General features: G+C 42.7%; 1 protein-coding gene across 2 annotated transcripts in view; it reads left to right on the top strand.

Annotated features, from left to right (window-relative positions):
* Positions 1-27,596, top strand: part of prdm5 (PR domain containing 5) — a 301,678-nt gene that overhangs the window by 226,510 nt on the left and 47,572 nt on the right. For both annotated transcript variants that reach the window (XM_078214035.1, XM_078213941.1), the window contains one exon: positions 16,103-16,188. In XM_078214035.1, coding sequence (XP_078070161.1) covers positions 16,103-16,188 — 86 coding nt within the window. The remainder of the gene's footprint in view (positions 1-16,102; positions 16,189-27,596) is intronic.

Below are 27,596 nucleotides of genomic sequence, written 5' to 3'. Positions count from 1 at the left end.
TTTAATATTGAGGAAAGGATAAAAAATCTATCATTAGAGCCAAGTCTAATGAGCTATTTGTAACCTTGAATTCTTTTGAAAACCAGGCATCAAAGCCTGGGTGTTTTTTGGAAAGCATACAGAGATGTCATACCTTGAACATGTGGACTCTCTGATCAAGGTTTTCCCAAAATTTGTAGAGACTTATAAGTACAATCTTCTGTGTACTGGAAAAAAATCAAAGCTGCATTTTGCAGAGGAGTTGGAAAGATGACTGCTAACAGGAGACTTGCTGTGAAATTTGCCTAATATTATGTTTCTCACATTTTCTTTCAAGTGCTTAATTTTACTTTTCGTATTTAATTTCTTCACACTTTTCCATTTCAATATATGGACCACCTGAAAAGTGAAGGTGCACATAAATTATTGAAGTTGTAGAAGATGTATCTGGATGTATATTTTTAATGACAAATTGGGTGGGATTGCCAAATGCATTCGTTCCAGTGGAGATAAATGAAGCATCAATTTTAAGTAGACTAAATAAGGTTACGGCAGTTTTTTCTGTATGCTTTGTGTTGTATTTTATCTGAGGAATGCATGTCTTTGATATTTAAAAAAAAATCTGATGTTGCTTATCTTTTGTTCATGAAAGAAACAACCTCTTGGAAGTCATTGCAGTAAAACATTTAACCCCTTGGGACTTCCATTTCCTTTGCAACTTTTAATTCCGACAGGTCTACTAACGTGTGACATCTGCAGAAATAAGATTTTATAAATTGCTTGCGGAGTTTTGGAAATACAGGAAATCTCAGAGGCGTCCATCATTTGGAGTGTTCTAACAATATGTTGCAAATTGGTATTCCAGTGGTATGATAGGAGTTTAACTGTTCCTGTCACTGGATGAACACCCATGCACCTACCCTGATGCATTTCACACCATGGATAATAAATGAAAAAGTCTATCGACAATGTTCCACAGTCTTCTAAACAGAAATATAGCCACTACTCATAATGACTTTTTTAAACGGAAGAACAGAAGGTCCCGCTGAGAGGAGGAGTAGGGGTCCTCATGCAAGAAGGAAAGTTTTTTTGTTGTGCCTCTCAAAATGCTGTTTGAACAAATGGCTGGTATAATGCACTGCTAAGGATCAATGCTAGTTGTGTGCAACCAGCAGCTATTTTTAAAAAAACTGTGATGCCAACACAGAGACATCTTCCTCTGCCTTTTAAGGGAAGATAATCATAGCTTGAATGAATGATTATGTTCCCTTCAGAGGTTACGGATTTAGCACATGCATTAACACCATTGCGAAAGTTGCTTTACTTGGGAGATATATTAAATAATGCTATTATTCTTTGTGGCAGGGAATTACGTTATGACACAACCAAGGAGTAGATTTTTGTTGGTGTTTCTAATGCTTTGGATCTGAGTTGCGGGTACAATTGTCATAATATTTTGTTTGCAATTTGATTGGATACAAGAGGTGGCATACGTTAGTGATCCCTGAACAGTCTAAATTAGATATAATCCAGATTGAGTCTGCTTGCATCAATTAATTGAAAAGTGTAATTTATCGAGATATCTATACTTTAGGTTTCAACTGACTGTCAGTTTAAGAAAAGTGGTGCCACGCAATTTTGTTTTTAATTTAGTTTTTTAATCTGACCATTACACCATCAGCAAACATCTTCTTGTGGCTATAGACACAAATATTAAATGTCTTCGTTCTTTCTTATTTATTTATTCATCAAGTAAAAGTACAATACTTGCCTCCTGGCCAATGGCAATTCATAGGAAGGAATATTTTTAGCATCCCAGGAATATGTTTTTGATCCTTGGTGAGAGAGGACAATATTCACTTTGATAATGCTTTCATTGATCATTGGTATTCTGTTGGGATAGAGGAAAGCAGCCTATGCAGTCTCATGGTTTGTCCTTTGTCCTTTTCATGTTGAGTAATCCAGTGAAAAAGATGGCATGCCATCTTACTGCAGTGATGTAGACCTGTTGTTCACTCTCAACATGTAAATCTAAAATGTTGTCAGTTAATACAAAGTTTTCCCAATACAAGTAAGAAACAACTCTATAAGCTTAGAAATAAAAAATATATGGGTGCAATTTTCCCAAAATCACATCACTGGTGGGGTGGGTGGGGGGAGATCTCAAACTGAGATCTTGAAGGCGCAAATCCAATTGTTGGCCACTCGCGTGATTTAGCGGCCATTTAGTGGGACTTGCGTCTATGGCTAATGGGGCCTCTAGATCGTAGCCTATATATAAATAAACTGATATAATATTGAAAATATACCACAGGAGTTATAAAGAGAAACGGCAGGTTATGAAATTTTGGACATAACTCTTTATCAGAACTACTTCAGTTTGTTCTGACAAGGGGTTATTCTGTCATTGTGAAATATTGACCTCTCTTTTAAATGCTGATTGACCTGTTGTATTTGTCCATCATTTTAATTTCTTCGATGTTTTATTATAATGTTTGATGCATAATGATGTCCATCGTGATCTGGAAACTTTTATATTCAGAGGATCTAATTTTGAATCTTGAAGACTGAATTCGAACATGAAGTTTGAAATCTTATTTTCATTAATATAGTTGAGTTGCTTCCTAAACTGTCATGCAATGCACAGGCTGGAATTTTACTGTAAAGAATTGTAAAGTTGGTTACATAGTATATACACGTTCCTAGCCAAACTGTTCCAACACAGCTACAGCACTGCACCTGGCAATGGGGAAGATTGCCCATATATGTCCTGTCCATGAAAAACAGAACAAATCCAACCCAGCCAATTGTCTCCCCATTAGTCTTCTCTTGATTATCAGCAAAGGCATCGTTGACAGTGCCAGCAAGTGGCATTTACTCAGCAACAACCTGTCCACTGATGTTTAACTTGGGTTTTGCCAGGGTCATTCAGCTCCTGACTCCATTACAGCCTTGATGCAAACATGCAGAAGGAGCTGAACTCAAGAAGTGAAATGAGAATGATTTGTCCTTGACATGCATCAAGGCAGCATTTGACAAGTGTGGCATCAGGGAACCATAGTAGAACTAACGTCAATGGGAATCAGACAGAAATCTCTCTACTGGTTAGAGTCATACCTAGAACAAATGAAGATGATAGTGGTTGTTGGAGCTCAAACATCCAAGGCCCTGGATATTGCTGCAGGAGCTCCTCAGTGTAGCGTCTCAGGCCTAACCTCCTTCAGCTGCTTCATCAATTACCTTCTTTCCATCATACGGTCAGAAGTGGGGATTTTCACTGATGATTGTACATGTTCAGAACCATTTGCGACTCTTTCGCAGTCTGTTGTACAGCTCTTGCTGCATATGGAATCACTGAGGTTTGGACTGATAAGTAGCAAGTTACATTTGCGCTATTTAAGTGCCAGGCAATGCCCATCTCCAGTAAGAGAGAACCAACCATCTCCCATTGACATTTAATTGTATTACCGTCGCTGAAAACCCCACTATCAACATTCCGGGTGTGTTACCATTGACCAGAAACTGAACTGGACTAGCCTTATAAATAGTTTGGCCACAAGAACAAGTCAGAGGCTGAGAATTCTGCCGTGATTAACTCACCTCCTGTCTACACCATCTTCAAGGTACAAGTTGGGAGTTTAATGGAATACTCTCCACTTGACTGGATGAGTACAACTCTGACAATACTCAAGAAACTTGACACCATCCTGGATGAAGCAGCCTGCTTGATTGGTACCCAACCTACCACCATAAACATTCACTCCCTTCAACACTGTGACAGCCATGTGTACCATCTACAAGATGCACTGAAGCAACTTACCCGATGCTCCTTCAAAAGCTGCTACTTCTCCCACCGAGAAGGTCAAGGGCAACAGTTTCATGGAAACACCACCACGTACAAGGTCCTCTCCAAGTCACACACCGTCTTGAATTATATTACTGATCCTTCACAGTTGCTGGGTCAAAATCCTGGAACTTGCTCTCAAATAGCATTGTGGGTGTTTCTGCAACACATGGACTGCAGCGGTTGAAGAAGGCGGCCCACCAACACATTCTCAAGAGTAGGGATGAGCAATTAATTCTGCCCCATTCAGCGATACATACATCCGATGAACGAACAAATATTTTAGAAAATAGCATAGGAACAGGCCATTCATACCAACCAGTCCATGCCAGTGCTTATGATTCACTCAAGCCTTCCCCTATCTTTTCTCATCTAAATCTACTGTTATAACCCTCTATTCCCTTCTCCCTCATATGCTTGTCTAGCTTCCCCATAAATATATTTTAAAATGTTTTTCTCAGATCGACCATCGGAAGCCGGCGATTTGGAATATTTTAGAGAAAGGAATTGCTGATTTTTTAAAAACAAAATAGATGGAAAGTCGGCCAGAAGTGGTTAAAGCTGCTATTTCTGTAACTATGGTGACAGATTCTGGCAAGTGGAGTTCAAAAGTCCTCTTTATTTATGGTTCACTGTGCTAAATAATTTGCAACAGTTTAGAGATTTTTTGAGCTACAACTTTGTGCTTGTAACATTGAAGGTGAACAGCGAACACTATGCTGACATGACAATGCCACTAGTTAGAGCACTGATTCATTATGGTGTGAAGCTCTACTCTGCTCTGTACCTGATCTTGGCTGTGCTGTATAGGAATTTGCCCACTGGATGCTGTGATTTTGGACTGGGAAGATGTACAGATGGAGACCCAATTTCAAATTACATCTGAAGGTGGCACCTCTTACAGCGCAGCGTTACCTCAGTACTGCACTTGATTATGAGCTCAGTCATTGGAGTGGGACTTGAACTCTTCTCATTTAGATGAGTGCTACAACTGCACCACAGTGGTGAGCTATTAATATAAATGCTCACTGATACAGGGGAGCACTGATACTAGGTGGGCTACTGGGATATTGTTGTTAGATTTGGATCGTCTGTCCATCTGGACAAAAGAGGGCAGGCCCATGGCTTGGGGCTATCATGTGATGGCCATCGTGTTGTTTATCAATGAGCTGTCAACAATCACTGCAAAATGTGGGATGATGTTCCAGCTGTTTCTTCGATTATGGAAGAACAAACGATAAGCAATCTTACCCCAAAATGATTAACTTCCTTTGTATTTTCAGGCATGTTGATGATTGGTTGTACAGTTGAGGCTGAAAGTAGCTGTCTCACTTTTCAATATTTCCAACCTGTGCTCAACCTCAACAGTGATACATTTATCAGCAGGCACTAAAGCTGCAATTAATTACTAATAGGCAGCCCTAATAGCTTTCAGACTACTACCAGCAGAATCATAACTGTGGGGACAAGAGTGTGGCTGTTTTCAGCTGTCAGCACTTATTCAGTGGCCCAGAACTCAACATTAAAGAAAAATGAAACTGAACTTAAAAGTGTGCATGGACCCATTAGCAGCTTTAGCACCAGCAGATCCTTTGGAGTCTGTAGGGTGACTGCCATGATTAGGGACCCCATAGGTCACAGGAGAGACAGCGTTAAGTTTCAGCAGATGTGAGATTTGTTCATTTAGCGCAAATTGAATCTCGTACCGCCAGCCCTGGAATCTTGCACCACCATTTGAGTCCATTGGTAGCAGCAGGCTTCTGGGGGCAATTACTAGTGATTTGTGATACATATAAATTTAAAATGGAAAACTTCTGTTTTGAGACAATGTGGTCTCTTTATTTGGTTGGCCTGCGACTCTACACAGATTAGGGTTTTGAAATGATCAAACAAAATGGACACGTGAGTTGTGGACAGAACAAAAGATCACCTTTAACTGGGCTTGATAGATTTCAAAGGTTGGGAGTCAACAGCAGCTCAATGTTGCCACAGTGAGCAGGCTAGTCAGGGACCTTTGCTCGACACCTGTGGGTCAAGTCTTCCATCTAACATGTCTGCCCTCACCCTGACCCCATCACAAACCCTGGGGTGGTAGTCATTTGAATAATGATAGCAGACAGCCACACCACTAACTATGTCCACTAGAACATTTGGTCTCGTGGGACAGGAGGACTTTGAAACAACATATTGTCACTTCTTTGGTGGGTGGTTTGCCTTCTCAAGTTTTCAATTTAAAAAGTTTGCATTCTCACCAACTCTCGCACCATACTAATAACTTCAGAATTGTTGATGTATTAATCTTCAATTACGTTGATATGGAAAAGTTGTGACTTGGCACACTGAATTGTCTGGAATTCTAGAATATATTGGAAAACTCCATAGAGAAAACTGATGAAAAATAGCTGTTTAATTGATCTGCTATACCCCTACCTTCCATAATCAATTTCCGAGACACACTTTGTGTTGGACCAATGCTCACTTTGCTAGCTCTTTCCTTATTTAAAAATCTGTAGAAACTCTTACTCGCTGGGCGCGATTTTACGACCTCAATGCGCCCAGAAAAATAGCGTGCAAAGCTAAAAATCTGGTATGAGCCCAGTACGAAATGGTTTGCGATGTTCCCGGTCCCTTTTGAAAAAAGCAAAAAGTAAGTAGTATTTAAATATGCATAGCCCATTTAAATCTCAGTGCATGGAATCTTCCAACTTTTGGGCACGGTGCCATAACGGCAAGTATCATTACTGGTCTCCAGTAGCACAGGCCAGGTGTGATGGCAACGCCGGGGAGCTTGGAGGCAATTGAAGCCTCCCGGGTGGTTAGGGGCATGTTTGAGCAGTGCCAGTTAGACGGTATCCACCATGCACCCTGGCAGTGTCCACCATGCACCCTGGCGGCACCAGTTGGACACCATCAGTGTGCCAGGAGCAATGCTAGGGTTGTGAGGTCTGGATGCCAGGGGGGACTATGCAAGTGGGATCATGCAGGGGTGGATCATGTGGGGGGGGTCATGATTATGGGCATGTCAGGGATCATGATGGGGGGGCATGTCAGGGGCACCCATTGGAAGAGTCCTGATGCCCCAATGTGGGCCACCCGTGTCAGGGATGGGAGCGTGAGAGCATGCCGTCAATGGGGATAGTCCTGATGTCTGTGGGGTGGGAGGGGGTCTCCCAGTGCACTGTGAGATTAGGGTACCCTTGCAAAACAGCACCCAAACTCTCTGCAGCTGGCTCACCAGCATGTTTAGACCAGTGGCTGGAGGAAAAACATTTCAATTCTAATAAGTCTGCCAATTAAACATAGGCAATTAAAGTCCCATTTCAAGAAATCTTTAATCTTTCTAACATCACTTAATGTTCAAATAGACAAACATGCATTGAAAAACTACTTCAAAGAAAGATAAAGTTATTGTAAGCAAATAAATCTGTCAATCAAAAAAGCTGAATGTATTAGTCATTCTTGGAGCTCAACGAAGCATTCATAAGGAGGATATGTGGCAATTATATCAACAGAAGTAGGCTGAATCGATGACTTCGCTATGAACCCTTGACTGAGCTTCAAGAATGACTACTGCATTGAGCTCTTTGGGGAGCTGGGGAATATGAGGGGGTCATGGGTGTCATGATAGGACCATGGGAGACATGAGGGTGAGTGGAGGGGCTATGCATGATACGAGGGGCTTGATGGTGCATGGGAGACATGAGGGAGCTTGATGGGATGAGATATATTGAAGCGTGATGTGGCATGGAGAGGGGATGTGGGTGGATGAGGAAGTGTGAGAGCTAGAACACTGAACAACCATGAATACAACTGGGCCTCTGTCCCAGTAAACGATGGCAAGCCTTCTAACCTGCTGACCTCGCCATCCACCTGTTTTTGTTACTGCCTCAGGAGGCAGTGGCTCAGGCTTCAGCCCATGCTCATCATCTCAGGGTGAAAATAGAGCAGGTAAGTACTGCCAAGACGGAGGCTAGATTGCAGAGTCAGGAAAACATCCAAATCCAATTCATGGTGCCCACTTCAAAGATAAAATTCCAACCTATTATTTTAAAAAGTATACGTTGGAAAGGATACAGAAAAATGATTAATCTTGTGCGTAAAGAGAATGGACTGTGAGGAAAGTATACCGACCTGCAAGCTCTGTGGTCTACAAAAGGCAGCTCAGTGAATGTCTCCTCGAAGATGCAGAGGGGTTGCCACAGATTCATGTACATGACCTGTAGTGTGCCAGGAGAGCTATCCTTGCCTGAATTTATAATAACCAACTTATGTAAATAAATTGAACACAAAAAAATGACCTTGTTGCAGGAAACGTTGGTGTGGGAGTAAAATATCGGCCTTTCAGAAAATTTAAAGGGACTTGGATGCTTTAAGATAGATGACTGTATAAGGGATCAAACATTCTTGGAGCCTTTAATAGGTGTTTTCATATTTGTCAACATTTCCAAAAGCTGGAAGGGGGCATGAAATTGAACCTGTGAACAGGTTGTGTAGTGATCCCTTCCTACCAGTCTGATGGATTAGAATGTGAGCATGCAGGAGATGGCAGCTAGGCCAAGTGCTGTATAATAGCATCTGCTGAGTGCAGGCACAGATGGGAGAGAAAATGGCATATTAGAAGGTAATCTCAAGGTAAGACTACTGCATTGTAATAGATACCAGCTAGATGACTCAGATTTGCATGCCAGATAGTGTTTACCATCAACCTGTTCCTGATTTACTGTTCACCAATGCCAAGCCCTCACACAAACTTAGTTTGTAAGAATTCAGATGTACCTGTACTTCAAAGTAAGTCAAGAAAGAGCATCAGATGCATGAATTTAAATAGTGAAAAATAAATTTAAAACAGATATCGAGAGCAAATTGTTTACTCAAAGAATTATAAATGTTTGGAGAAGTTCCCGGTCGGATTGATAAAGGCAGAAACATTAGGGGCATTTAAAATGCCATGTGGATGTTAAAATGAGAAAGTTAGGACAGCAGAGGGATGAATTTCAATGGTTTGCTTTTCTAATGTTCTTATTGACAGTCAGTTCATTGGTTGTTACTTCTTTACTTTATTTCTGTGTGAAAGGAACCTCAAAAGATGAAATAACATTAAGTATATTGTGGGGAAAATCTCGCTGGAGTAATTACAGCACAATCTACACATTTCAGAAGTAAGGGGCAAGAGTTTGCATGCACCTGTATGCTGCTGAGTTTCAGACAGGAATTAATGATAAACTAAGAATTTTCACAGTTGCATATAAACCAAATACACTGATGTAGTAATGAATTAAGAGAAATGTTGAATTTTAATCAAATTAGACATGGCAGGTTTTGCATTTTAAGGTGGTTTATACAGTCGGATGTCACTGTTGAAAGATTTCACATCGTTTTTGTCAAATGCATCATTACTCAAATGTAATTTTTTGTGGTTTCTCATTAAAGACATGGTCAATCATTTCTGGATTAAGGTGACAGTTGTAGCTGCAAGGTTTGCTTCTTTTATAAAATGTCTTTATTCATAGCTTTCACCAATATCAAGATTCTTTTGGGGTTTAAAATTCTGGAACAATTACTTACCCCTTGCCGCTGAATCTCGCAGGATATCAACATGGATGTAACGCTTCTGCACACCAGGGAAATGTAAGGGAAACACCCACCCACCAGGCTGCGTGGCCCCTCACAACTGCCTGACGCCCAGCTCGCAAGTGGCTGGACCTTTAAACCTACTTCATTTGCAGCAGTCAATGCCATAAGAAAGGGGGCTTTGCTTCCTTGCACCCAACTCTGAAGCCTTCGACAAAAGGCCCTGGGAAGCTGCTGCCCTGCACAGTTCTCACCCAGTTTGGATCAGAAAGTTGAGAAAAAAAGGATCGGAAACAATCCAAGGTGAAATAGTAGGAGCAAAGTTGCAATCCGACTGGACTGCCACTCTGAGGAAGCTTAGACCCAGTGAAATTCATGGCTAATGTTTTTTGATGAGCATTTGTCCAAAATTGAATAGGAAATATTTAGATATGAGGATTCCTCATGGCAGTCATTGAGATTCTGCTAATACTGTTGGCATGACAGGTACATTGGTTTGCTATCTGACAGGGTAATTTCCAGTTCTGCACTGTCAGTGGGCAACCTCACCCTTCTACCCTTTTAAGTGCATATTATATAGGTGGGTGGGTGCCATGCTTGATATTCAAACCATTATTTTAAGTGGCAATAGAACGATGCACAATGCATACCCAAATTTTCTGTATACAGCAAGAAATCCTAACATTGTGCTAATGGACTCAAACCTAAATATAGGCAAACAGGCATTCAGTTAAAACCTGGTAGCTTTAAAGGACTGGAGCACAGGGGATTTTTCTAGATTCACTCCAGTTTTCAAATTTACAGTAGACCGAATCTTTTGAGCAGGGTATCTGACCCTGAACAGACATAAAAATATACACATATCTTCCTCCATTTTCCTTAGAGCAATCTTCCAATCAAGGATCCTGTGGAATGGACTCAGTGCAGGAACCCTCAGAAAAATAGTGGAGAGAATCCTTATGGAAACCGAAGGGTTTTAATGTCCCAAAGCTTGGGGCGTGGTGGGGGAGGGGACAGGGTAATCAGGGGTGGGGCCAGTCAGGCAACAGGGTTATCAGAAGCATAGTTAGAAGTGGTTTTAATCCTTCTAACTTTTCCTAGGTAACCAGTTTGGTAAGAGAGTCGGAACCATCCTCAGTTGGTTCCCAGTTCAAAGTTACTGTCCATTGGAAGTTTAAACTTTCCAGGAAATTCCCATACAGTCCTTGAATTAGGACGGCCTCCAGCCTCCTCCCCCCCCCCCCCCCCCCCCACTCCCTTGACGGCCTTCAGCCCCCTCTCCCCTGAGAAACAGAAGTTTGATCATTCTGGAGGCCTTCTCAACATGTGCACAATTTTGTTGGGTAGAAGGAGGCAATTCTTCAAATTTGGTAAACCTACTTTAGGATTGTTAATGTTGACCATTTCACCACATTCATTTCAGTGGTCACAGCCAAAGACTAGTAGATTTATATACATCACCTATGACGCTCAAAATGTTCAAGCCTAGGATGATGCCTTACCATCTCCAATTACTTTTATCCAATGAAAACAAGTTCAGTTCTATGCGTTTGTTCTCATGACCAAGAATCATCCTGTCACAAAAGGGATACATGAGCTTCTGTATCTGGAAATGATAAAGACTTTAGGCCCAATATTTGGAATTTTAACTGCACCAATGTGCATGCTTTTATTTTGCTTGATTGACAGCTTAGGCTTTCTGTCGGGCAGGGAACACTGTGGAAGAGCCCATTGCCCAGGTTCAGGTTGGTTTTTTGGAGATCTTGAGGAGGGAGGTAGGTATAATGTGGCTTGGTGGATAGGTGGTCGGAGAGAGATCAGTAGCAGAGGTGGGGAAGGCTGAGGAGAGGGTCAGAGGAGGGATTCAATCATCTGGACTGGGAAGTGGGTTGCTGCCGTACGAGGTGAGGGAAAAGCAACCCCGCTCTTCCTGACCCACAAGTAGTGCTTGAAAAAGATCATTTTCTTGCAGCAATCCCTGCCTCTCTTTTGACGCTGAGTTTCCCGAGCCTGGGAAGCCCCATTGACCAACAATGAACCTGGATTAGATAAAACCTGAGGCATGCAGCCTCATTAAAATATTTCAATGAACAACCTGCATCCTTGGAACCGGTTAGTGGCCCATCCATTAAAATAGAAGAGGGTGAGTTCAAGGCCAGTTGGTTTCAGGTCTTAAAGTTTTATGTAGTAATATCTCACCTGACCAAAATTACAATCATGTTATCTGTTTCGTTCCACATAACCAGCCCTCATTACACATTCATTTTTTATTCTTTGTTGTCAGCTGGGCCACCCCTAATTGCCCTTGCCCCAGTTAAGAGTCAAGCACATTGCTGTGGTAGACTAGGTAAAGGTCATTACCTAAAGGACATGAGCGAACCAGTTGGGTTTTTATGACAATTGACAAAGGTTTCATGGTCCCCATTAGACCTTTATTTCTAGATATTTATTTAATTCAAATTTCACCGTCTTCTGCTTTGGAATTCGAACCTGGGTCCTCGGATCATTTACCCTGAGTTTTGGATACTAGTCCAGTGACAATACCACTAAGCCATTGCCTCCCCAATTCTGTTTGGCTTCTCCTGATTTCACAGATCTAACTCATTTTATTTTTATTGCTGATTTGATATCAGTTTTGAGTACTGCCATCCCAATAAAAGATGAGACACTGTAAAAAAAATATTCATGTGGTACTCCCTGCAAAGTGAGGTACCTGTTGATGCATTCCTATACAATTGAGCTTTGCCCAGTTCCACAATTAACTGGCCCATTTTAAATAGGATTCATCCACTCTGCACACATGGTTCATATTTCCTGAACCAGCATGGATTCCCTTTTACTTAATCATTTTGAAATCCATCTGCCTTTCCTTAGCTCAGCACTTAGTTTATTCAGTTTGGTTGAGTCTTCTAAACTTTGCTTATTCTAATCATCCTGGTGCCATCAGCACTTTTTGTATTATACGTATGTCGCACAATATTGTTTTTGCAGATGTAGTTGGGAGACCTAGAACAAATTACGGTGAAGCTTTATATAGTATTTTATGTTGAAATGTCTCATTTTGCTGCACAACATTTTGTCATGTTGTTATGTCAGCGGAGTTTAATTATATTGTCACGTTCTTTCTGCTTTTGTTTTGGGGGGAGAAAAAGCCTTTTCCCTTTTTCTGCCAGTTTTCTTCTCTTGCTTTGCCTTCCCTGCCCTCAGCTCAAGGCAATAACTCATTTTTGGGCTATGATTATAACCCAAATTTGGCTGCTAGTACATTACCCAAATGGCCATTTTTCATGTATAAGCCTAAACAATGAGTGCGAACAGTTTATTCAATGACCAACCCAACCACACCTTTGCATGACTTGTATGCAATTGTATTTCCAATAGGAGTTGCTATGTATGTGTTAGGAAGAGGAATCCTGGCCAATTCCGCAAACCCTTGCACCCCCAATCCAATGATGCTGAGGCCAGTTATGCCTCTACCAACAGCCTAACTGACATCAGATAACTCCGCATACAAGAGGAACCAAAACTGAGACCAACTTAATTTTGGGACCCACTGCTTCAACCAGCTGGGCTATCTAAAGCGAATGCTTTTTGTCAAGCTGGTGTCCAATTCTGCCATTTATTTGATAAACCTTAATCTTTGTCAGAAGCATCACATGGCGAATTGTTATTGATTACATATTCACAGGGTATTTCTGATCTATTAATTTTCTTATTGAATTCTGGTCGGTTTATGAGGCATGATCTATTACTTCTATAACTATGTACAAATGGGCATATATGAGATTTGATGAAATTATTTTGAGAATTTCTGCATTGCCACCATTAGACTAATCATTCCCTGATCCGTATCCATCTTGCAATCCTCAGGTGCAATTTCTGTACTTGTGGAACTACTAAAAACATGAAATAGAACCTCACCTTATATTTCCTGGAGGATTGCTAGGTGCATGCCATCTGTTTCTGCGGCTTATAAATATTTAATTGCTTGAGTTTCTTCACAACACATGCTTTACTGACCTCTGCAGATGTTGCAGATTCCAAAATCAGTTTAACTGGATCTGGAATTTGTCTTAGCTCTTCATTTACGAAGCCTGATATGGAAAATGTTGTTTATCACATCAGCCATTTCCTGATGCCCCATAATAGTTCCATCCAGTTGACCAATGAACAAAACTATTTGGTCCTTGACAGTTTTATCTATCTCTTTGCAAAAGTGGCCATGCGTTGCAATCCACGTTTCACCGTGCAATATCCCTTGCATGTGCATTGTAGTGTGGCACTATATAGTGTTTATATGGTTCAGTCTTCACTCCTTTTGATTCATTGTACCTTTCAAAATAATTGTTTGTTTTTCCAGTTAATTTTGACTTTCTAAGTACTGGAGTCTGGGTATTGATCTTTTTCTTCATCTCTCATGTACCTTGAGAGCGGAACACATCAAACAATAGCTGGGACAACACAGGTCCACTAATCGCATTTTTGTTTGAGTAATTCTATCTGTTTCTTGCTCTGTCATTCCCCCACTCTCTTCATCTCTCTTGATGATTTTTTTGTTTTCATATCATTCTTAATTCCCTCACTGTGTGGATTTTTTAACTGCTTGGCTTTCTTATCAAAGGTAGAGAACAGGGTAAGATTTTAACAGATGACTTTCAGTTATGCTGCTTATTTGATATATTGCCATGAAGCAGTCATGTCTTTATTGTATATACTAAATGGAATTTGGTGTGATAAACTATCTCTCTGCAGTGTACATAAACAAAATTTGTGTGATAACAGACACATGGATGAATGTTTTATCGTATGCCATCAACTTTAGTTTAGCTTGCTTCTTATTGTTTTAGATGTGGTAAAGGCACGGATAGATAGAGAATCTTAGAGAGTGAATTATGAAGGTGCTTTATATTGATTTGATGTACATTAGTAAAGTCCAATTTAAATTTATTCAGGGCTTGTTGAAGCTAGAAATAATAATGATGGGTTATTTGAAATAATCATTTAACTTAAAAATGTATTCCATTCTCTCACGTACCTATACAGGTAGGAACGTGCAAGTTGATATTTATCACAAACATGGGACTCTGTATTCCATGGATATACATTAATGGATTTTCTGTATGTGTCTATTCTTTTGGTTTCTTTTAATGTCCTCATCACTGTTTGTTGCTTCACAAGGCGGTACAATAGGTTGCTATTTCAGGGCCGATTTCAATTACATATATACATCAGAAGCATTACAGGAGAACAGTATTAACATATTACAGTTAAATATTTGACCCACTGGTCAAGTTTGATATTTCAAATTTCTGATTAAATACAGCTGACAACTAACCACATTTGGATGAGTAACTTGATTTGCACAATATTTCACTCGATTATCAGAACCATACATTGAACATTGTAAAGATTATTCTGTTCCAGAATATTTTGGGTCTTTTTAACAGTACATTCTGAAATGTAAGCCATTAAATTAGCAGGGTAAGTATGTGGGGTTATGGGAATAGGGCCTGGCTGGGTTTGTGGTCAGTGCAGACTCAATGGGCCGAATGGCCTCCTTCTGCACTGTAGGGATTCTATGATTCGGGCAGCACGGTAGCACAGTGGTTAGCACTGCTGCCTCACAGCTCCAGGGACCTGGGTTCAATTCCCGACTTAGGCCATTTTCTGTCTGGAATTTGCACATTCTCATCGTGTTTGCGTGGGTTTCCTCTGGGTGCTTCAGTTTCTTCCCACAGTCCAAAGATGTGTGGGTTAGGTTGATTGGACATGCTAAATTAACCCTAGTGTCCCAAGATGTGTTAGGTTAGAAGGATTAGCAGGGTAACTAAGTGGGGATAGAGTCTGGGTGGGATTGGTGTTGGTGCAGACACAATGGGCCAAATGGCCTCCTTCTGCATTGTAGGGATTCTATGATTCTAAAGTTGAAGATTGTGGCATTTTATTTGTTTAATTTGGTAGACTACTGAAATAAAATATTTCAGAGAGTGACTAGGTGCTTGATGTGAGTTTAATTTCTAATCGGGGACCAGAAGTGATCACTGAATAGGAACAAGCAGCTCAGGAATGAACATAAAAGATATACAATTTATTTTTGGATTCTAATTGTTGTTACTTACAAAGAAATATTTGCATATCATGCATTCAGTTAAATGGTGATGGCTTACAGGAAAGAAAATGAGTGCTCAGGGAAGCTTTATTCATTTGGCTTTATATTGTACACATTGGATGTATTCTACATTTTGAAGTTTAGTGACTTTTAAAATATTAAAATGAGACTTTAACTTGTATCAAAGTAAAATTTTACTTTGATATCTAACCATAACATTGGAGTTCATTTTGACTGGCAATTAATATTAAATATATAATAGCAGGAATGGTCTGTACATTCATTAGGTCACTGTTGCCTTGTATGCTTTTCCGAAATAAAAGATCTATGTGTGGAGTTGTACCTTGTTGGCAAAGATCAAACAGTTTGGAGTGGAACTTTGATCCAGCCTTCAAGTGACTGAGGGAAACCTTTCTTTACGCACAGTTTATCCAAAGCTCTGATCTCCCTGTTTGATCCAAAAAAAAGTTTAAACTAAAGGAGAAAGTGTTCATCTGGCCATGCTGTGCTCCCTTGAAGTACCGCAAGGCAGCAGCTCCCTTTTTTTCTGTCATTCTGTGCTCTGTTCTGTGCTTTACTGATGGTTATCTGCATTGCAGGTGAGCGCCCCTACCAGTGTCCCTACTGTGACAAAGCTTTCAGCAAGAATGACGGATTAAAGATGCATATTAGAACACACACACGGGTAAGAGGAGATCATGTTTCTTCTTTCTTTCTTCCTTCTGAATAGTGAAAACAACTGCCGCAATTAAGATTACAGGTAAAGTTAATTTTGAACTGAAACAGCACTGTTAATTTTCAGAGTTTTTAAGGTGAACTACCCTGATTCTCTCTCTCTCTCATTGCTAGTTATTTCTATATATAACTCTGCTGTTAATACTGCTTTCCAGCCAGAGTAACTTCTCAATTTTGAAGATCTGGGGCTGAATTATCCCAAAGAATGACTTAAGGCCGCGATTCTCCCAAATCGGGACTAGGTGCCCACGCCAATGGGAAAACCGGAGTGTTTTCCGCTGGTGCTGGCAGCGTCTGTCAGGTGGGATTCACCCACCTGATGGATGCAAATTTATGGATCCCGAGAAACCTGCCAGCCAGCCTCTTTTAAAGAGTGCCCCATCTCCACAGTTGAAGACAGACAGAAATAGTGCCCCCCGCTGACCACAGGAGTACCACCAACCCCTCAGGAAAGCGGGGCATTGTGCCCCCCATGCACAAATAGCAAGCCCCTCCCTCCACACACACAAGCATGAGGGTGATCCAAACCCCCAACCAGCCCCCCTTCTCTCCCTCAGACTCCTACTCAGCCCCGCACTCAGCCATTCCTCCCCACTCAGACATCCACTCAGGTCCACCTTCAGGCCCAGCCCCTTGGCAGTGCCATGATGCACAGGCCCCTGCACACTGGCAGTGTCATCCTTGCCTGGCGTGGTGGACCCCTAGAAGGGGGGGGGGGGGTCAAGAAGGTACGTCCAGTGCCCATATGCTCTCTGCCACTGCCAGACTGCAGACAGATCTTCCCCCAAAGGCTCTGGAAGGTTCAGGTGGACTTGGGCTGGGGACAAAGTTTTGATCCTGTCACTGCCCCCTGGGAAGGTGGTCCTGTGGCTGGACTGCCCCTACTAACCATGGCAGACCTTAACATCACCCCTGGCATGGTGATTTCATGATGTGGAGATGCCGGCGTTGGACTGGGGTGAACACAGTAAGAAGTCTCACAACACCAGGTTAAAGTCCAACAGGTTTATTTGGTAGCAAATACCATAAGCTTTCGGAGCACTGCTCCTTCGTCAGATGGAGTGGAAGAGGAGCAGTGCTCCGAAAGCTTATGGTATTTGCTACCAAATAAACCTGTTGGACTTTAACCTGGTGTTGTGAGACTTCTTATGGTGATTTCAGACAGTTCTATGATTAACATGTTCATTCCAGCCTGTCAACTGTGAAAACTTTCAATTGTCACTTTATGGTCACTTTAATTCCCATGCTCGCGAGATAGCTAACTGGCTTTTAAATCACAGCAGTACTCCATTCTGCAGAAGAAATTTCCCTTTTCCCTCTGTCAGATGCTGCAGGTATGAGTAGATCCCTTTGAAGTCCTCTGACAGAGAGGAGATGTCAATTTCATTGGGGGGCTGGGCAGAGGAGGTATGGCTCCCTTCTCCACAGCTGTTCACTCAGTCCCATAGTATTCCCACAGCTTTTATTTCAGGTCTCTGAGTCTTCATCAGGCTCTTTGAAATGCCTTCACACCCTTATTTTCCTTCAATTTTAGTCCAGATCTTCTATCTCCCATTTCAATGACAGCTTAATGGTTTTCTACTCAGGCTCCAGTCAGCTGTATTTATTTACTTTTGACTTCAGGTTTGAGTACATCTGAAGTAATCCTCCTCCCACCACCCCCTATTGCTCCTAACTGCAATCGAAGCCTGAATGACAGCTGTGGTTTCTTCAAGTGGATATTTATTCATGCAATAAACGGCTTCAGCAAGGAAATCGGAATTAATACATAAACTTTGCAAGCTTAAGAATATAAGCTTCACTGGAACACAGAGCAAACAATATTTACAATGTTGAGAACCAATAATATGGCAAGATTTGGATACAACCTATTAGCGTGCTTGATAGCAAGCTGACTATTAACATGTATGACAGAGTGCTCATTTAAATCGGTGTAGATGCTCTAATTGGAATACAAAAATGTTTTTAAAAGATACAAGGTGGTGCTGCAAGATTCTAGATAAATATGACTGCTATTTCTCCCTGACTGCTGCTGTTCTGGCCCTGTTGGCTTACCTTCCAACATCACACATTTTCTACAAATAATTAGCAGGTGCAGAATTACTGCCTTCTTTCACCTGCCAGCATTCCTGAGGCCTGGGAAGCTCAGCCAACATGCAGTTAGAGATAGAATGATTGTTAAAATGAAGGGACACCACCTCATTAGAATACTTAGAATCATAGAATCACTACATTGCACAAAGAGGCCATTCGGCCCATCAGGTCTGCACCGACAATAATCCCACCCAGGCCCTATTCCCATAACCCCACACATTCACTCTGCTAATCCCCCTGACACTAAGGGGCAATTTAGCATAGCCAATCCACCTAACCCGCACATCTTTGGAGTGTAGGAGGAAACCGGAGCACCCGGAGGAAACCGGAGCACCCGGAGGAAACCGGAGCACCCGGAGGAAACCCATGCAGACACGGGGAGAAGTGCAAACTCCACACACACACTCACCCCAGGCTGGAATCGAACCCAGGTCCCTGGCGCTGTGGGGCAGCAGTGCTAACTACTGTGCCACACAAAATGATTTAAACGACTAACCGCGGCACCCTGAGTGGATTGGTCCCCTACACCTCATCCTGCTCCAGGATGCCTCCATAAAACCAGAAGCAGTCATATATTTTTCAGGCAAAAATATGCGTAGAGTTTACCAATTCAGTATTGGGATGGCCTGTGCCCAGTCTGTGCAGACTTCGCTCGCGCTGGTAAATTTGCTGGGTTGTGATTCTAGATGTCCACGTTGTCCTAATTATACATGAGACTTTTTTAAAGTAAGCTACATGAGGGGTTTTTTTTTGTCTGTGTTCACGCTATCAATTGTTTTTGTATGAATAAAATCTCTTGACCTCTTCCCCAGTCCACATCGTCTGTCCAGGTTAAGCATTGTCTGTAAGCAGCCAGGTAACTCACTCCAACTCCCAGGAAAGAAACATTTGAGCAATTTTTCAGGCAATAAGGGAAAGCATTTCAGTGATAACTTCCCCTACAAGCAGAGGTATTGAATACCCACTAAATAGCACCTCGCTGGAGAGTGGCTGAGAGCACAAATGTTGTGGCATGGGGGCTCCAGTCTGCTTTGCCACATGTCACCACTGCATGAAGAATGCAATTTATTTTCTACAGCACACAACAGCAAATTAACTTGAAAGGACTTGGCAACTATTTTGATGCCACTGACTAAATTATGTGTGCGTGGAAATTTGTCAGAGTTCTTTACTGCAAAGCCACACAGTTCAGCAACTACCCCCAGGGTTTTTAAACCACAGGTTTTTCCCATTCTTCACAACACCCCCCCCCCCCCCCCCCCCCCCGCACCAAAAGTAAAGAACATTTGCACAAGCAGTTCTGTAATTAGTGCTGCTGGAAAATCTTTATGAATAAAATTGATTTGATTTTTATGGGTCATGTTTTAAGGGCCTGAATTGGCAGCCTGCCACAGCTGGCTGGGTGGCCGTCGCCACTGGGAGTCCAGGGCCGGGAGAAGTGCAGAAATATGGGAACGTGTGATGGAGCCAGCCTGATATGAGTTAATCAAATTTTCCTTGCCTCTTCGTCCCATACCTCCCACCACCCGTCACCTCCAAAGCCATCTTGGCAGGTTTGGGAAAATTCAGCCATTTAACACACGTTCTATTTCCATTGCTGTTGCCAGATCTACTGAGTATTTCCAGCATTTTCTGATGTAATTTTCCTTCCTGATTTCTTCTTGTACCTGCGCATCAGCTTTTAGGGATTTCTGCACCTGAGCACAGAAATCCCTTTGTTGCTGCACAGCTCCTGGCCTCACCATCGTGAAATTTTGTCTTTCTCAGATCTGAAGTGAATGGCCTCATGTTTTTCTACATTGAAACTCCACCCCGCCGTAGATTTGCGCACTCACTTAGTCCTTTGTAGCTTACTAGGGAGGCGATGGCCTAGTGGTATTATCACTAGGCTATTAATCCAGAAACTCAGCTAATGTTCTGGGGACCCGGATCCGATCCCACCACGGCAGATGGTGGAGTTTGAATTCAATAAAAAAAAATCTGGAATGAAGAATCTACGGATGACCATGAAGCCATTTTCGATTGTTGGAAAAACCCATCTGGTTCACTAATGACCTTCAGGGAAGGAAATCGGCCATCCTTACCTGGTCTGGCTTACATGTGACTCCAGATCCATAGCAATGTGCTTGACTCTCAACTACCCTCGGGCAACTGGGGATGGGCAATAAATGCTGGCCAGACAGCAAAGCCCACGTCCCATGAATGAATAAAAAGAAATACTATGTCTCCTAAGTAGTGTCATTTTTCAGCTTGGATATACCAAAGCTTTACAAAGTTGTAAAGTTAAAGTTTTAAGTCACCAAACTAACATTCATACAGATGAGGCCCAGAATGTTTAAGAACATGCAATTGTGGAAGCTTTTCAGTTTGTAATGTAACTGATGTAAAAATGATAACATTCAATGAAACAAAAAATGCAGTGGAGGTCTCGGTCAGGATAAAAAAAACTCTGTGTTTCTTGTTGTGTTTAAAATTAATGACTTAATTTGCGCTGTTTTAAAGTGGGTGTAAAAGTAAGAAAACTTGGTGCGAAAGCAGCACCATTATGATAAACTGGAATGCGCTCAAACATGAAGACCAATAGACAGGCATGAAAGAGCAAAGAAGTTCAGGCAGACGGTAAATGTGTGCACACGTGCGCTTGAGTTTCCTCACTCTTTTGCATCCCGATTGCATGCTTCTGAGGGTGCAAATATACACGAGATTCCACCCTGTTCCAATACAATGCTGCAGATTTATGGATTAAAGCTTAAGAGAGTGTTAAGTCAAACGTAAACAAAGTGCGATTGATTTTGTTTACATTTGACTGACAGTCCTTGTTTGGCTTTGTGAGAGTAGAAGGGTGGAATTTCTGCAGGTTTCTGGGAAGTCATGTTGCTGGGATATAAAAAGATAATCTTCTGGTTAAAATGTGGGGCATTTGCCAGACCCCATGAGAGGAGGCAGTTTTAAGTCTCAGAAGAAGAAAATCAACCAGTGTGTTGATATTGTTGAAAGGAAGAAAAGGATTGTATATTTAAACAGTGATTTCAGAGAAGAAGCAAAGAAGCATAGAATCCCTATAGTGTGGAAGGACTATTCAGTCCATCAAGCCTGCACTGATAACAGTTTCACCCAGGCCCTATCCTCATAACCCCACGTATTTACCCTACTAATCCCCCTGACACCAAGGGCCAATCAAGCTAACCCACAAATCTTTGGACTTTGGGAGGAAACCCAAGCGGAGAACGAGCAAACTCCACACAGATAGTGACCCAAAGCTGGAATTGAACTCTGGTCCCTGGCACTGTGAGGTAGCAGTGCGAACCATTGTGCCACCCTAATTTAGGGAAGATGCTTTTTAGAATTTCAAGCTTGTATTATTTTGTGCACCCCTGGAATGAAATGGTAGAGTGCCTACTGTAACCATCTAATTATTTTATATAGGTCCAGAACTTCCATTCACTAGGGGGAACATATGGCTGATGTACCCCAGAAGGTGAGCTGGGGAACCCTCAGAAGTCCCCAGACAAAGACTGCACAGCAATTTCCCAGGAGGTTTAAACTTCTGAAGGCCAATTACCTTGCGCAGAGAAATATCCAAAACTCTGATTTAAATCGGGGACTTCAGATGGATCTGAGTCTCTTCAGATAATAGTTATCCCAGAACAATTAGGGTTAAAATCATTTAACATCTGGTTAACTATACTACTGACACTCCCGACCCTATCACCCTGGCCAGCCCCTGCCCCACCTCCTCCACTCCTGCCTCACCTCCTCCACCCACCCCCTCCCCCACGCCCACCCCCTCCCCCCGCAACCTCCCCACCCCGACTAACCTTCCAACCACCCCCCCCAACCCCCGTCCCATCTATCCTCCAATCTCCACCCTCTGATCTCCTGACAACCACCTCCTGACCCTTCGACACCCCCTGCCAAGCCCCTCACTCACTTACATGCTTATCATCTCCCTGGTTTCTCCAAATGGCTGGGACCTTTAAACTTAACTGCTTTACAGCTCGTGCAGTAAAAAAAATTGGAACATCTGCATTGAAAAATGGTTTCTGTGCAAAAGGAAAAATATGCATTGGTGGATAGAGGTGAGAGAGGATTCTTTATCACATGACGGGCTTTTTCCTTGTATCCTGACCAAGAATACAGGACAAGTTCTGGGGGAAGGTCCTCAGAAATAGGTACAGACTTCAAGTCTGAGGTGAGTTGTGCTTTATAGAGTGTTAAGAACTTTTAAGAGGAAAAGATGGTTTGGCACAAAAGAGGTAACTGAGCTTCTTTGAGAGAATCTTAACAAAGGAGGAGACATGGAAGTACATGTGGGGTTACACAGCCAGCCTATCAACCATGACGACCATGAGATTGCACTCACTGACATCTTGCACACCTCGGAGTGAGCGGATTGTTTTATGAGGAAAGATTAGACAGACTGAGCTGGTTTCCACTGGAGTTTCTAAGAGTGTGGGGTGACTTGATTGAACTATCTATGGTCCTGAATGATCTGGACGAGATGAACATGGAAAGGATGTTTCCTCTTGTAGGCAAGCCCAGGAACTACCCTTTTAGGTCAGAGATGAGGAGAACATTTTTCTTTGATGGCTGTGCGACTCTGCCTCAGAAGGCAGTGGAGGCGGGGTCAGTGAATATTTTTAAGACGGCAGTAAATAGATTCTTATTAGACAAGAGAGTCGGGGGTTATCAGGTGCTAGATGGAAATATGGAATTCGAAACACCCAACAGATCAGTCATGGTCTTATTAAATGGCAAAGCAGGCTCAAGGGGCCAAATGGCAGAAGCCACCCAGCATCTGAGTGTTATCATGGCAAGTGCAAGCTCCGACTCAGCGTAGTTTGTTGCTATGCAGGCTCAGACTTCTGCCACCCGGGCTGCAGGCACCAGTGCTGAAAGGTGTTTGCAGGTTCTCAAAGTAGTCCAGCAACCTGTCCTCAAATGGGGTTGTTCAGGCAAACCAGGGAGCAGCTGTCACTTCTCTTTCGGGGTGACAGCATTTGTGCTCCCAGCCTGCACTCAGCCAGTGCCCTTGCTGTTGCCTCTGCCAGCCATTCCAAACTCGAGGTCGTCTTGCAAGGCCATCTGCAGATTCCCCCACTGCAAGTCAGCAGCCTTCCACCAGCCACTGGTGTAACATGGGCTGCGAGGACCATGGCTGCCTCAAAGAACAAAGAACAATACAGCACAGGAACAGGCCCTTCGGCCCTCCAAGCCCACGCCGCTCCCTGGTCCAAACTAGACCATTCTTTTGTATCCCTCCATTCCCACTCCATTCATGTGGCTATCTAGATAAGTCTTAAACGTTCCCAGTGTGTCCGCCTCCATCACCTTGCCCGGCTGCGCATTCCAAGCCCCCACCACCCTCTGTGTAAAATACGTCCTTCTGATATCCATGTTAAACCTCCCTCCCCCTCACCTTGAACCTGTGACCCCTCGTGAACATCACCACCGACCTGGGGAAAAGCTTCCCACCGTTCACCCTATCTATGCCTTTCATAATTTTATACACCTCTATTAGGTCACCCCTCATCCTCCGTCTTTCCAGTGAGAACAACCCCAGTTTACCCAATCTCTCCTCATAACTAAGCCCTTCCATACCAGGCAACATCCTGGTAAACCTCCTCTGCACTCTCTCTAAAGCCTCCACGTCCTTCCGGTAGTGTGGCGACCAGAACTGGGAGCAGTATTCCAAATGTGGGCCGAACCAACGTTCTATACAACTACAACATCAGACCCCAACTTTTATACTCTATGCCCCGTCCTATAAAGGCAAGCATGCCATATGCCTTATTCACTACCTTCTCCACCTGTGACGTCACCTTCAAGGATCTGTGGACTTGCACACCCAGGTCCCTCTGCGTATCTACACCCTTTATGGTTCTGCCATTTATCATATAGCTCCCCCCTACGTTAGTTCTACCAAAATGCATCATTTCGCATTTATCTGGATTGAACTCCATCTGCCATTTCTTTGCCCAAATTTCCAGCCTATCTATATCCTTCTGCAGCCTCTGACAATGTTCCTCACTATCTGCAAGTCCAGCCATTATCGTGTCATCTGCAAACTTACTGATCACCCCAGTCACACCTTCTTCCAGATCGTTTATATAAATCACAAACAGCAGAGGTCCCAATGCAGAGCCCTGCGGAACACCACTAGTCACAGGCATCCAGCCGGAAAAAGACCCTTCCACTACCACCCTCTGTCTTCTATGACCAAGCCAGTTCTCCACCCATCTAGCCACCTCCCCCTTTATTCCATGAGATCCAACCTTTTGCATCAACCTACCATGAGGGACTTTGTCAAACGCTTTACTAAAGTCCATATAGACGACATCCACGGCCCTTCCCTCGTCAACCATTCTAATCACTTCTTCAAAAACCTCCACCAGGTTAGTGAGGCATGACCTTCCTCTCACAAAACCATGCTGACTATTGTTAATGAGTTTATTCCTTTCTAAATGCGCAGACATCCTATCTCTAAGAATCCTCTCCAACAACTTCCCTACCATGGACGTCAAACTCACCGGCCTATAATTTCCCGGGTTATCCTTCCTACCCTTCTTAAATAACGGGACCACATTAGCTATCCTCCAATCCTCTGGGACCTCACCTGTGTCCAGTGACGAGACAAAGATTTGTGTCAGAGGCCCAGCGATTTCATCTCTCGTCTCCCTGAGCAGCCTTGGATAGGTTCCATCAGGCCCTGGGGATTTGTCAGTCTTTATATTCCCTAAAAAACCTAACACTTCCTCCCTTGTAATGGAGATTTTCTCTAATGGGTCAACACTCCCCTCCGAGACACTCACAGTCAACACATCCCTCTCCTTTGTGAATACCGACGCAAAGTATTCATTTAGGATCTCCCCTACTTCTTTGGGCTCTAAGCATAATTCCCCACTTTTGTCCTTGAGAGGTCCGATTTTTTTTCCCTGACAACCCTTTTGTTCCTAACGCATGAATAAAATGTCTTGGGATTCTCCTTAATCCTATCTGCCAAGGGCATTTCATGACCCCTTTTTACCCTTCTAATTCCTCATTTGAGTTCTTTCCTACTTTCCTTGTATTCCTCCAGAGCTCCCTCCGTTTTTAGCTGCCTGGACCTAACGTACGCCTCTCTTTTCTTTTTGACCAATCCCTCAATTTCCCTGGTTATCCAGGGTTCTCGAATCCTACCCTTCCTATCCTTTTTTACAGGCACATGCCTATCCTGCAGCCCTAACAACTGTTCCTTAAAAGAGTCCCACATGCCAGATGTGGATTTACCCTCAAACAGCCTCTCCCAATCAACAGCTGCCAATTTCTGCCTAATCCCACTAAAGTTAGCCTTCCCCCGATCCAACACCTTACCCTTGGGACACCACTCATCCTTTTCCATTACTATCCTAAAGCTAACAGAATTGTGGTCATTATTTGCCACATGTTCCCCTACCGAAACTTTGAAGACCTGACCGGGCTCATTCCCCAGTACTAGGTCCAGTATAGCCCCCTTTCTAGTCGGGCTATCTACATATTGTTCCAAAGAACCTTCCTGTATGCATTTTACAAATTCCTCCCCATTCAGACTCCATTTCCAGTCTATACCAGGGAAATTGAAGTCTCCCACTACAGCAACCCTATTTTTCCTGCACCTATCCATTATCTCCTGACATATCCGTTCTTCTACTTCCCTTGGGCTGTTGGGGGGCCTGTAGTATACCCCCAACATAGTGACTGCGCCCTTCCTGTTTCTGAGCTCCACCCACAGTGACTCGTTACACGACCCCTCTGAATTGTCCTCCCTCTGCACCGCTGTAATATGCTCTCTAACTGATTCTGCTACTCCCCCACCTCCACCTCTTTTGGCCCCTCCTCTGTCTCGCCTCATTAAAGATCACTGACTAAGAGGGTCAATTCTTAGTTGCCAGGTGAAAATTGTACATGGGTCCTATAAATATTGTAAGACTTCAATTAGCATTTTTAACATTGCTCCACACCTGAAAATATTGAGCAGTACAGCTGCTTATTTTCGGAAGTTTTCAGGAATATTGGTTGGAGCAACAGCAGGAATGGTGCAGGAACAGCTGCATCCCAATTTTTGGAGTCTTGTTCCCAACTGGCCAACTCCCTGATGATTACATGAACTCACCTGGAAGTATCCTTACAAACATCTGTAAACGTGATATTTTGCGAAAGGATTACTTTCAAATTCTCGTAACAAAATCAGTTGGAAACTAAAGTTCGTGAGGTCAAAGTCTATTAAAAATGTGTAGACAAGTTTAGCAACTAGTTAAACAAAATGTACATTAGTAAATCGCAGGCCATATGCTCATTTTTCCAAATAGGGAGATGGTGTGAATAAATCACAAGGCATCAGATGCTGTTCAGAAAGACTAATGCGGTCATGACTTTCATCACATTCTACAGCCCTCGAGTGAAACTCTAAAACCTGGGTCCTGAATTTCCTCATTGTCACCTGTAACTTATTTTTTTCTTATACAAGTTGCATGCAGAAGAGTATTTTCTAGGTGGACTTAAATTCTATGTACATGTCAGTGCAGGTTACATTTTTACTCGCTCTCAAAGGCCATTCTTAATGACCTTGCAGTGACTGCAGAGTAGCAATTCTGCAGGGTTTCTACTCTCCCACTATCATATCATTTGCAGAAACTCCAAAGAAGCAGCGAAAGCATCCACTTATGACTTTTTTTGTGAGATTTCTGCCCATCTTCCACTGTGGTTCTGGTGAGAGATTGAGGAGCCTCTGGAAATTCAAATAATTTTATATAGTTCATGCAAGAGCATCCATTGCCCCCTCTCTCGCTAGATTAACAATGCAACACATTGGCATAAAATTGTACAAGCTCCATAACAGGATAAGAATTGAACAGTAAAACTGAACATGGTTTGTCAAGGTTATGGGCTGAATTATACAATTATCAGCGGGTAAGGACAAAGAAGAGGAAGTGCACAAGTCCCACCCTCACTGTTTAGCACAGTGAATCAAGTGTCGAGCAGCCAATTAAAGACTGGCCAATTAGTGCAGGGAAGGGGGCTCTGCACCCAATCAAATGTATAGGTAGGACATTCGGCAGAGCGGGGTTAGGCTGTGAACCGAATGTCAGTCACAGCCAGCCATTTAAAGGCACGTTGGCGACGGGTTAGTGCCAGTTTCGTGCAAAATTGATGATTGATGTCAGCATTCTTTGAAGAAAGCAGCATTTCTAGTGGACACTGAAGCAGTGGGGCATTGGCAACTGAGAGCATGTTTGTCCAATGTGT

This window comes from Mustelus asterias, chromosome 1 (assembly GCF_964213995.1).
Source record: "Mustelus asterias chromosome 1, sMusAst1.hap1.1, whole genome shotgun sequence".
Lineage (NCBI taxonomy): Eukaryota > Metazoa > Chordata > Chondrichthyes > Carcharhiniformes > Triakidae > Mustelus > Mustelus asterias.
This window is presented reverse-complemented; position numbering and strand designations above follow the sequence as displayed.